The sequence below is a fragment of the Oncorhynchus tshawytscha genome, linkage group LG11, assembly GCF_018296145.1.
Source record: "Oncorhynchus tshawytscha isolate Ot180627B linkage group LG11, Otsh_v2.0, whole genome shotgun sequence".
NCBI lineage: Eukaryota > Metazoa > Chordata > Actinopteri > Salmoniformes > Salmonidae > Oncorhynchus > Oncorhynchus tshawytscha.
Window position 1 is genome coordinate 3169146 of NC_056439.1, and position 12775 is coordinate 3181920.

The 12775-nt window shown below is 43.2% G+C and overlaps 1 protein-coding gene across 1 annotated transcript; it reads right to left on the minus strand.

Annotated features, from left to right (window-relative positions):
- Positions 1–430: 430 nt before the first annotated feature.
- Positions 431–12753, minus strand: LOC112261312 (F-box only protein 8). The gene is made up of 6 exons (XM_024436582.2): positions 12469–12753; positions 8338–8735; positions 7061–7187; positions 6325–6443; positions 6016–6212; positions 431–3185 (listed from the first exon to the last, which is right to left on the minus strand). The coding sequence occupies exons 2-6, from the start codon at positions 8724–8726 to the stop codon at positions 2998–3000; spliced, it is 1020 nt and encodes a 339-aa protein (XP_024292350.1). The 5' UTR covers positions 8727–8735; positions 12469–12753; the 3' UTR covers positions 431–2997.
- Between the last annotated feature and the right edge of the window lie 22 nt (positions 12754–12775).

Here is a 12775-nt window from a genome sequence, read left to right on the forward strand (position 1 = left end):
TAAAAAGGGGTCAGGGTACACATTGCATCACTACTCTCTAAACCTTCTCAGATTGACCCCTCTCCCATGCAGCTCCAAGGGCCCTGTATCTCTCTGCTGACGGCCCCTGTGATGCTCTCCCTTTTCATTTACAGCACATAAAGCACACTCCGCTAGAGGTCGAGGGTCATGTTGTGTCTGGAGTCGATTTACTCCAGTCTATCTATACACGGACAGGCTCAGATGAACTCTATGGTTAATATACACACTATGGATCGGGGCTTTGAAATGCCATTTGGTAGTTTTGAGAGCAGTGTTTGAGAGGTGTATATAGGGGACTTCCTTCGTAAATATAGCGTACACAGTCAAAGGGTGAATCAGTAATGGTCATGATCTTGAATATCAAAACATTATGATCACTGTAGAAATAGTCACAGCTCAACACAAGGGGAATATTTTCTCAGTTTTATTTGTATACAATCTAGACATGTTTTATTTTCAGTGTTGTCATTCAGCAACCTATCTCAGATGGAAATGATTTTTGTTAGGCTGTTGAAACAGGAATCGTCTATAAAAATCTCAATCCATAAATCCACACCGGAAATTAAAATGTACATGGAATTGAAGAAAAGGAAAAGTCTGTACTGTCATTTGCTGCTGTTAAACTAGTGTAATTAACATTTCATAAATATTACAATAATAATCTCAAATCACTTAAATTTAAATTCATCATGGAAGTGGAGAACATTAACTGTGCAAAGACTCAGTTTTCTGCATGCAGTCCAGTGCTCATACAAAATGTCAGTGCAAAAACAGGTCTACTTATGCAAGATTTTTTTTTGTTTTGTTAAAATACATAAAAATAAAATATTTTTTTTAAATATAAATCTCTATACATGTGCAAATAAAATAAAATCTGGGTTTTAATCAATTGTATGCAATAATTTACCACAGTAGTTATTCTGCTCAGGTTCACATGCCAGTTTGGTTGTCATTTTCAACATTTTGTTTATTGGCACTATAACTAATAATAAAGACTGCATGGCTAAGACAACAGATAGAAAACAAACAGTCCTTCAGATATGTGAGAACTAAAGTGTGATTTTATATATATATATATAAAAAAATCACATGGGATTCAGAAGACAGCAGTGTGGAGAGAAAACACCCCCTGGTTAAAGTGCTCACTAGTTAGTAATCATTAAAAGAAACAATCTTGTAGTCCTGGGTCACGTGCAATCTACTGAACACTGCATATAGAAATGTCACAAATCGAGCGGACATGATTCCTTATTCTACATGTCAGAGAGGTATGTCTGATCTAGATGACATATTTCTGGACATTTGTAGCAAATATAATCAAGCCCTTAGAGTCACTGGGGAGAGTTAGGGAGAGAAAGAGTGAGAGGTTACAGTCATAGAATAGAGATTGACAGGAAGATTTAAACATGATAGAGGCATCAGTCCACAGTCACACACAAAACAAATCACAAGATAAATGTAGTCCACAAAGGATGGTGGGAAAGATTTAGCGTTCATATCTGTGGTTTCACTTAGGCTGTTTACACAGGCAGCCCAATTCTAATCTTTTTTTTCCTTCACTAATTGGTCTTTTGACAAATCAGATCTAGATGTGAAAAGATCGGATTTGGTTGGTCCAAAGACCAATGAGTGGAAAAAAATGTAATCAGAATTGGGCTGCCTGTGTAAACACAGGCATCGGTGCGAGAGTCAGTGCCTGAATGTGTCCCAAATGCCACCCTATTCCCTATATAGTGCACTGCTTATGACCCGAGCCCTATGGGCCCTGTTCAACTGTAGTGCAACACATAGGCAATAGGATGCCATTTGGGATCCAGCCTGTTTTGAAGGGGTAGAATGCATGTCAACACAAAAGGATAAAGTAACAGATACACTAACAACTTCATTTATCAACATTACCTATCCCAGCTTGGGCCGAGGTAAAAACTCACTGAACAATTGTCCTCAACTCTGAAACCTATTTTTCCATCAGCAATCAAGAGCTGTATTACCAGTGCTGTATTCATTAGGCACCAAATAGAAGAAAATCGATTGCAACATTGAGAAACTAATTGGACTTGTCCAATAAGAAACATGTCTTCCGTAGGCGAAAAACGTTTTCAATTTTGCACACTAATTAATACGACCCAGCTGAGATGCATGTAGAGGAGTTCACATTACAAACTCAAAATTGGACTCTCTGAGATTCCCATGGACATTCGAGTCATCCACACACATCAATTCAGAGTATGACCCATGGCGATTACTTTACAACTCATAAAATACTTTGGAATGGACGCAAATAGTCCTTTGAAGTTCTCTGATAAAAATAAAAGGATTCCATGTTGTAAATGTGGTTGGATTAATTATTGTTGTGCCTCTTGGAAATTCATATTCATTCCATCCAATTTAATCCAGCTCACAAAGGACAAAAATGCAGTGGAGTTTCTACCAGCCCATTAGTCATTATTTTAAGTTCCTCTAATCGTAAAAAGCATTCCAACAAAAACAACATTCATTTAAAAAAAGAAAACCAGAATATTAAACTCAAAACTCATAGTTAAAGTAATTCACAAAACATAATGTGAACCACAACTGCTAATTGTTGCTGTAATAATATTCAGTTCTTGTTCATGGCATATGTTTAACTTCTTCTTGACTTCGTTTACATACTGGAGCTACACTTTTGCGTGGTTAAGCTGGAAGTAGTTGGTTATATGTTCGTATGCTACTTGTGTGCTGGATATACGTCTAGCCTGTTTTAGGCCTCGTCACTTCATGTGGGCGGGCCAAATCTCTACGCTACCTGGTCTCCATTGGCTCTACAGCCGGAGAACAGATCGCCTCCCACCCAGTATGGAAACAAGCATCATAGCTAGCAGTACAGGAACCTATACTTAGAATGACCAGCAACAACTATTGTCCAAAGTAGTATCCTATATCAGTGCAATCACTGGTTCGTGTATTCACCGACTTCCACTCCTCGTCACTTCCCGGTTAGGCCGCCACGTGGCCGATGAGATAGATGTTGTCGTAAAGATGGCCGACAAAGTCCTCGCTGATGTTCTGGGCAGCGTGGCGCGTGTTGCGGATGAACTCGCGTTTGGACATCTTGTTCTTGACGTGCGGGCTGGTCAAGTCTATAGACAGCAGGATGAGCGAGTAGCAGAGCACATACACCGCATCTGGAGAGGAGAGATGGACAGAATGTGAGAGAGGTCAAACAAGTCCAAGCATCCAATGAAGATAAAGTTGTATATGGAGCTGTGGGGGTGGCAGCTAGCCTAGCGGTTAAGAGCATTGGGCCAGTAAAAATAAATAAATATAAATAAAAGTGGTGTTTAGCTAAAAAAAACTAGTTTAGACTTAAGATCAATAATGGCGATGGGGCACACACACCAACATTATACAACACATTTTCCAAAAAGTAGTAGCATTAGTCACGTAAACACAGAAATAAACAAATGGCACATTGGATTCCTAATTTTAAAAATAAGTGGTGCTTTTCTTACCGAGGAGACAAAGTTATATAAATTACTACCATAAACGTTACACACGCCAAATAGATAGTTAAAAAAAAAAATCTTGCTTAGTAATATGCATGTATTCAATATATTAGCCAGCCCCAATGTTTTAGTTGATGTCTTTCTCAGTCCAACAATACTTTCTCTGTTCATTGTGTGGTCATCACTTGGCTGAGAGGGTGGGTGGGAGTTTAAGAGTAAACGACAGGGAGACAGAGCAAAGGGAAGACCAGAAAAGAGCATCAGAACAAGAGAAGGACTGATAGAAAAATAGTTTCATAATGACGCGTCTTCAGAAAAAAAGAAGCATATTCTGAAGTGTGAATAATAGTCCTTTAAGACAAGACGCATAACAGGGAAGGAAAGAGACGTGTCTACTCAGACCTTACAGTGTGGGTATCAGCCCTGGTTCTGGGCAGACTAAGAGGGGTTGAACAGGGGGTCTCTTTAGAGTGGGAGAGAGCGAGAGAAAGTGTGAGAGCGTACAATCGCCGCTCCTCCTTTACTGCTCTGCCAATTCTATCGCCAGTAAGTTTATAATAAATCAGCCGGCTTCTCCTCCAGGACGACGCAGAACGGCCGAGAACCACGCCAGATGTTATTACAACGCCGTCCTGTGATTGGCTGGAGCGCTGCCCTCACTCTCCTAACACTTTAAGCCCGTGGGATTATTGTGGCTTTAGGGACCAATGACAGTGTTAGTACAAAGATTTCTCACACATTTGATTCATTCAACAAGGACAGGACAACTTGGGTCAAGTGCAACACCAGAGCTCTTAGTAAATTAGAGACATTGTGGGGAGATCAACAGATGAGAGAAGACCTAAAGCCTGTGGGATTTGTTGAGCGTGGACCCAGAGTTAGGAGTTGTTCGACTGTGGCAGAAACTGGCAGGTGGTTGCAAGCGCTGTCAACAGAACAGGCCAGACAGACAGACACAGACGCATGATGTCAGGTGTTTACAGTGACATCACAGATTCCTTTTATCTCCTAGTGGAGTAAAGGGCCTTTTACAGTACTTGTGTGTTCTTGGGCTTGGTCCTATAAAGCGGACCTATGTCTAGACTGGTTGAATCCATCTGTTGCCAGTATTACAACATCCACTTACCATAGCCGCGGGAATTATCAGGTGCTGAAGAACCCCCTGATCAATCTGAATTAATATATAGTACCGGTAAAAAGTTTGGACACACCTTCTCATTCAAGGGTTTTTCTTTATTTTTACTATTTTGTACATTGTAGAATGATAGTGAAGACATCAAAACTATGAAATAACACACATGGAATCACGTAGTAACCAAAAAAAATCCTTTTTTTTTTTTTATTCTTCAAAGCCTTTGCCATGATGACAGCTTTGCATTCTCAACCAGCTTCACGAGGTAGTCACCTGGAATGCTTTTCCAAGAGTCTTGAAGGAGTTTCCACGTATGCTGAGCACTTGTTGGCTGCTTTTCCTTCACTCTGCGGTCCAACTCATCCCAAACCATCTCACTTGGGTTGAGGTCGGGTGATTGTGGAGGCCACGTCATCTGATGCAGCACTCCATCACTCTCCTGCTTGGTTAAATAGCCCTTACAAAGCATGGAGGTGTGTTTTGGGTCATTGTCCTGTTGAAAAACAAATGATAATCCCACTAAGCCCAAACCAGATGGGATGGCGTATCGCTGCAGAATGCTGTGGTAGCCATGCTGGTTAAGTGGTGTCCTTTAGTATTGGTTTCTTTGCAGCGATTCGACCACGAAGGCTTGATTGACGCAGTCTCCTCTGAACAGTTGATGTTGAGATGTGTCTGTTACTTGAACTCTCAAGCATTTATTTAGGCTACAATTTCTGAGGCTGATAACTCTAATGAACTTATTCTCTGCAGCAGAGGTAATTTTGGGTCCTCATGAAAGCCAGTTTCATCGTTGCGCTTGATGGTTTTTGCAACTGCACTTGAAGAAACTTTAAAAGTTCTTGACATTTTCCAGAATTGACTGACCTTCAGGTCTTAAAATTCTTGCCATAATATGGACTTGGTAGTTTCCGGTGGTCTTCCGGGCCTTTTGGTGTTCCTGAGCTCACCAATGTGTTCTTTCTTTTGAAGAATGTACTAAATAGTTGATTTGGCCACACCTAATGTTTCTCTCTGCTGGGTTTTTCAGCCTAATGATGTCTTCCTGCACTGGCAGTGACAGCTCTTTTGGACTTCATGAGGGTTAAGGAACAACCGATTCCAAATGCAAATGTCCCACTTGAAATCAACTCTAGACCTTTTATCTGCTAACCTGTAAATTAACTAATGATGGAATAACACACCCCTGGCCATGGAACAGCTGAGCAGACAAAATGGAGGGACCACATATTCCTACACCATTCACCCATTTTGGATGTAAATACTCTCAAATTAAAGCTCATATTCATTCTTTAATTTCAACTCCAATATGCTGTTGTAGACAGCTAAAATAAACACCCTGCAGATTAGAACTGCAACTCCCTGCAGTGCACTGACCTGGGCTGAGACCCACGTCCCGGACCAGGACAGGGTTGCAGGCGCAGAAGCGGTGGGAGAACTTGGTGATGAGCGTCTCCAGATATTCTCCCCTCTCCTCTGGGGCGTGGATGTGTCTGAAGAAGTCCCTCAGTGCGTTGGGCAGGAACTGGTTACTGAAGTTGTGCAGCGTGACCAGCTCGTCCAACACATCTCTCCTGCAATGAGAGACAATCCAATAAGAATTTGAAAAAAGCCCAGTGAGAATTAGAGAAAAGCCCAGTGAGAATTAGAGAAAAGCCCAGTGAGAATTCGATGAAGAAAACCCACCTCTCATCTAGGTATACCCTCAGCATCTTCCAGTTGAGCGTGCGAGTGCAGAAGATGAACTTGGCCAGCTCCTTGGGGTGGTCCACCAGTATGCCTTTGGACATGAAGTAACTGATACCCTATTGGAGAGAGAGAGAGTGGATCAACATGAAACATACACAGAGAAAGAGGGATTAGAGGGGGAGAGTAGAGAGAAGAGACTCAGGCAGCACCATCTCAGTCCATCACACAGTGGGGCTATCACATGCCCTTTAAGTGGCTGGCCAAAGTCAGCCTAATCCACTTAGCGATACAGACAGACCAAATAACGCCATTAGAATGTTCCACAGATTCTAGGGAACCAGGCTTTGACCTGCAGTGACCTCCAAGGCTGTGATGTCTTTCAGAATGCATGCATCAGCAGTAAACAAGTAATTTAGCTGGTAGTCATTTGTCTTCAAGGTGGGCTGAAGTGTGGTGGCTGTGATGTGTACTTACTATTTCTAAAATCATAATTTTTTTGTTGTTTTCATATACTGAGGAAGGCTGATCTATGCAGAATCACTAACATACAGTGAAAAAAAGCTAATTGGCCAGTATACATCTAGCGAAATGTTATATATAAGAAACTATTTCCCGGAAACAGATTAAGCCGGCTTTATCTACGTCCGGGAAACCGGAGTGTTTCAGTGGGGAAGTGGTGCTTTAAAAAGGAGAACAAGGTATTGGGGATAAAGGTGCAAAAGAGATGACTTACCTCCTGATGGTTCGCGTTGAACGTCAGACTGCCTTCATCTAGCATCATGTAGAGTCTTCTATATGAGAAGCCATAGGGAAGCCTTCTATTGTAGATGGAACAGTGACCCCATGTGGACTTACACAAACTAGGGCACAGCCAGAGATAGAGAGAGAGCGAGCAAGTCAGGGAACAAGCGAGCGACAGAGAAAAAGGGAGGACTTGCGATTAGAAACATGATCACCTAATCAACTCTTTGAACCATTAAAAAAGCACATTGTCCCACAGAACCTGGTAAATGGTATACCTACTAGTGGCAAGCACCATTTGAATGATTTGTGGACAATTAAAAACATAGATGAATCTGTAATGGCATATCAGGTTCTGTAGCGCACTTCTCATTGGCCGCGTTCACACAGGGAGCCCAATTCTGATATTTTGTCCAATAATTTGTCTTTTGACCAATAACATCAGAACTTCTCACATTTTTTAAAGCTGATCTTATTTGGTCAAAATACCAATTAGTGACATTATTTTTGAATAATTCATTCTGAACGCCCTCTAACTATACTCACCCCTGCCTCCCTTCCACAGACCCTGTCAGTCTACTACTCACCCCTGCCTCAGACCCTGTCAGTCTACTACTCACCCCTGCCTCAGACCCGGTCAGTCTACTACTCACCCCTGCCTCAGACCCGGTCAGTCTACTACTCACCCCTGCCTCAGACCCGGTCAGTCTACTACTCACCCCTGCCTCAGACCCGGTCAGTCTACTACTCACCCCTGCCTCAGACCCGGTCAGTCTACTACTCACCCCTGCCTCCCTTCCCCAGACCCAGTCAGTCTACTACTCACCCCTGCCTCCCTTCCACAGACCCAGTCAGTCTACTACTCACCCCTGCCTCCCTTCCACAGACCCAGTCAGTCTACTACTCACCCCTGCCTCCCTTCCACAGACCCTGTCAGTCTACTACTCACCCCTGCCTCAGACCCTGTCAGTCTACTACTCACCCCTGCCTCCCTTCCACAGACCCTGTCAGTCTACTACTCACCCCTGCCTCCCTTCCACAGACCCAGTCAGTCTACTACTCACCCCTGCCTCCCTTCCACAGACCCAGTCAGTCTACTACTCACCCCTGCCTCCCTTCCACAGACCCAGTCAGTCTACTACTCACCCCTGCCTCCCTTCCACAGACCCAGTCAGTCTACTACTCACCCCTGCCTCCCTTCCACAGACCCAGTCAGTCTACTACTCACCCCTGCCTCCCTTCCACAGACCCTGTCAGTCTACTACTCACCCCTGCCAGAGGTACTCGTCGTGACCCAGGTCCTGCCACACGCAGGATGCCAGACAGAGGTCTGTAGCGTTCAGGTAGGACAGGATGGTGATGCTGAGCTCTGGAGGAAGCATCTCCAGGTCTATAAAACCCTGCTGCTCCTTCCCCCGGCGGGCACGCAGCAGCTGGTAGATGTCTGCCCCTTGGCAGTGCTGGGGGTGGCGCCGCGGGTGGGGCTGAGGTGGCAGGTCGCCCACCCCAGGGGAGTGGGGAGCCTGGCCTGGGTTAGCCCCCATCTCCATCCCCAAATCCTGGGGATCTCCGTCAAGGCCAGGTCCAGCGTCCCAGTGCTCTCCGTACTCCTGCTGCAGCTGCTGGTTCCTGGCCACCCTCCACAGCCCCTGACCCATCTGCAGGATCTGGTGTATAGGCAAGACAACACAGGCAGCACAGTCTGCATGCGTCACATAGGGAATAGGTTCCCTCAGGAGGAATATAAAACAGAAGTAGCTCAGTGATCTACTTACTAAGCATTAAATTGGGAAATTCCTGGCTATTCAATCTGGCCTTAAATAGCCTTGTACTCTTATAATCTCCACCCGGCACAGCCAGAAGAGGACTGGCCACCACTCAGAGCCTGATTCCTCTCTAGGTTTCTTCCTAGGTTCCTGCCTTTCTAGGGAGTTTTTCCTGTGCACATCTGTATTGCTTGCTGTTTGGAGTTTTAGGCTAGGTTTCTGTATAGCCCTCTGTGACATCTGCTAATGTAAATTACATTTGATTGAGCCAAAGTCCTATTTTAACAATCCAATATAAAAACAGAGGCCATCGTGCTACCTTGTTTAAATGTTTGGGAAACTGGATTACTTCCTGGTTACTTTTGTCACTGGCATGGCAACAGCTGATGGTAGGCATATCTATCTTGGAGTTACCCTGCTATGCTGAGTCATTGAAGGGCTCAGCGGTTATCACAAAATAGAGAAATATCCGTGACGGGTCAATTTAACCTGGATTCAGACCCTAGCTGTTTGTCCACAGAAACATTTCAATGATTGCCTCTGCTTTCATGGGTCATCTCGCATACATTAGCCCAATCAAATTAAAGCAATTGCTTCCTGAAAGTGCACTCTGGAACAGTCTCTGTAAGGGGTCGAGGCAGATTCTAATGTGACTTTGCACAACAAGCTATTTCGAAATATACAGAACAAAAATATAAATGCAACAATTAACGATTTTACTGAGTTACAGTTCATAATGAAATTAGTCAAATTTAATAAATAAATTAGGCCCTAATCTATGGACTTCACATGATTGGGCAGCAGTGCAGCCATGGGTGGGCACAGGCCCACCCACTGGGGAGCCAGACCAGGCCAATCAGAATATGTTTTCCCCCACAAAAGGGCTATATTACAGACAGAAATACTCCTAAGTTTCTATCCCGCAGGTGAAGAAGCCTGGATGTGGAGGTCCTGGGCTGGCGTGGTTACACGTGGTCTGCGGTTGTGAGGCCGGATGGACATATTGCCAAATTCTCCAAAACAACGTTGGAGGTACAGAAAATAACATGAAATTCTCTGACAACAACTCTGGTGGATATTCCTGCAGTCAGCATGCCAATTGCAAGCTCCCTCAAAACTTGAGACATCTGTGATGTGACAAAACTGCACATTTTATAAATGCCTTTTATTGTCCCAAGCACAAGGTGCACCTGTGTAATGATCATGCTGTTTAATCATCTTCTTGATATGCCACATCTGTCAGGTGGATGAATTATCTTGGCAAAGGATAAATGCTCACAAACAGGGATGTAAACACATTTGTGCACAAAATGTAAAATAAATAAGCTTTTTGTGCGTATGGAAAATGTCTGGGATCTTGTATTTCAGCTCATGGAACATGGAACCAACAATTTACATGTTGTGTTTATATTTTGGTTCAGTGTAGTTACTATATGCATCAAGCCTGCTCTCTCCATCTTTACCCTTACAGTCCTTTGACCAGGAACCACTATCTTACCCCTTCCATTTATAGCCATCTAAACCTTTACCCCATCAGACAGTGGACAGTGCAACTGAGACAGGGCCTAAACCATTTAACCTGCTATCACTTACCCTCCATCATGCCAGCTATGGCCCTGTTTTTTCTCCAGGAAAAAAAAAACCCATCCACAACACAGATTGACGTGGTATAATATTATAAACCAGAAGTAGCCTCAGTTAACGCGCTAGGTGATATGCATTCAACTCTCTCCAACTCCCCTGTCAGTCAGTGTCAGTGAATGGGTTTGTAGCTTAATTTCTAATTATTGTGTTTTTGTCACGTTTGTTTCCCCTTTTTTCTCATTTAACTTGCATTGTTCGGAAAGAGCTTGTGAGTAAGCATTTCACTACACTTAGTCGGCACGTGACAAATAACATGTCAGTTTACACTACAGACACTCTTCTCTCTTGTAATAGCATCTTAGAATGGTTCAGAGCTGAATCATAGCCTGGTCCCAGATTTGTTTGTGCCATCTTGCCAACTCCTGTGGTGATTGTTAAGACAGCCCAAACACATCTGGAATCAGGCTAGAATCTTCCATCCCTGTCACTACAGTTGAATCTCAATTCCAGCCTATTTAGCCTAACCACTGCTCGGAATTCCTCACATGTTCTCAATTCTCTGTTTCCCATGTGATGTGGGCATGCTCCTAGGCTGCTTGTTGCTCCATTGCTGCAATGCCATTGCACTTGTTATTCAGCATTCCCTGCTTGCTGCTGGAGCATTACGACTGTAGGCTGCTCAAAAAACACACTGGGGAATGTCTTAATGCTACAATATGTAACTTTTTGGGCAAGCTGACCAAATCCAAAGAAATGTGTGTTCTAGATGTCAGCCTCATTGAAAGCAAGTCTAAAAAGTGGTAGGTATGTTCTTTGTAAGCTATGTCCATTATTCCCGTTATGTTTATTTTTTTTGCATCTTTTACTTTTGTACACAAGCTTCAAACAGCTGAAAACACACTATTTTTGGATATGGAAAACATATTTCACAGCGGTTTAGACGGTACAATGATTCTCTACACTGACTGATTATTTTGTCACAAACTGAAATTAGGCACACTATTAGAATTCTAGCAACCAGGAAAAGGCAGAGCTATTTCTGCATGTTGCATCTTTAAAGTTGACATGAGTCTACTGGTTATATGGTGAGAGGGTTACTGTAGGTCATAGATGTTTCTAGACATGTAGGCTAAGACTAGGTCTAGATACATAGCCTAAACTGTTTGGATTAGTTCAACTGACCTAAGGGTGTATTTGTTCAAATGTGGATTGATGTCTTACAGTCATACTTATGACAGCCTAGCTTGCTAGTCAATTATTTTAAGCATTATTTTAAGCAAATAATTCAGTAGTAAAAAAAAAAAAAAAAACTTGCACTCATTTAAAAGGAGAGAAAGCACAGTGCATGGTGTGATCACATTGGCTGAATTGATGTATTGCGAATGCACAGGACATGCATATGGTTGGTCTACATTGGTAGTTGGTTCATGGGGTGGGGCATTCAAATTAGGTGGGTTTGGGGGTGTTTTAACTGAATCTGGTGGTCGCAAACATATCATTTGAGTTTAAAATGAGCAACTATCTACAGTGGGTTTTGACTCCTTCGTGATGGAAAAAACGGTGGTAGTCTACCTGTACATGCGTGTACGGAGAATGTTGTACCAAATGGTCTGTGTACAGTCAATAAAGTGACGCACAATACAGATTCCGAGAAATCATTCTGATCAGCTGCCTACTGAATGTACAATCTTTAACAAACTAATGCAAACGTTTCGCTAGTGAGAAGGACATTCATGCATACCTGTAGTCATGTAATAAGAAGTCTCTTGGTAAACAGAGGGACCATACTCTGTCAAGCACTAGAGTTATGTGCCCCATCGTCTGTTGACGTTTGCCTAATTCAGTAATTGGATAAACTGTCAGACAGTAGTGGGCTGGAAACACGTTCAGCGTCTTGTTGGAGACTTGAAGTTATGTTCGGCAACTGATAGATAATGCCACTATCAAGCTAGATTGACCTAAAGCCCTCGCCTTTCTTCAATATAATTATACAAGCCATTGGGGAGGCTCGTCTTGTCAATGACAGACCATCCTAACCAGCGCCACCTACCTGAATTGTATGGAAGATTGTACCGCCGCCGCGACGTATACACAGTCCAGAACGTAAACAACTTCGGTGGGAATAGTTTTGGGTCTTCTACTGGTAACCAGATGCTCCCATCTCCGTTAAATGCTGGCCAAAAACACCCACTCTCGTCGCTGTTGTAGAGAAAAACTGCTCTCAAAGTGACAACAGGCCTAATCTGCCCCTATCACTCAATATAAGGCTTCTTCAACTCCTCATTTCGCCCTCCTCTTTTTACACGCACTGTTGTCTGGTTTGACGTTTCGCGTGTTATTGGTGGAAATGACGTAGC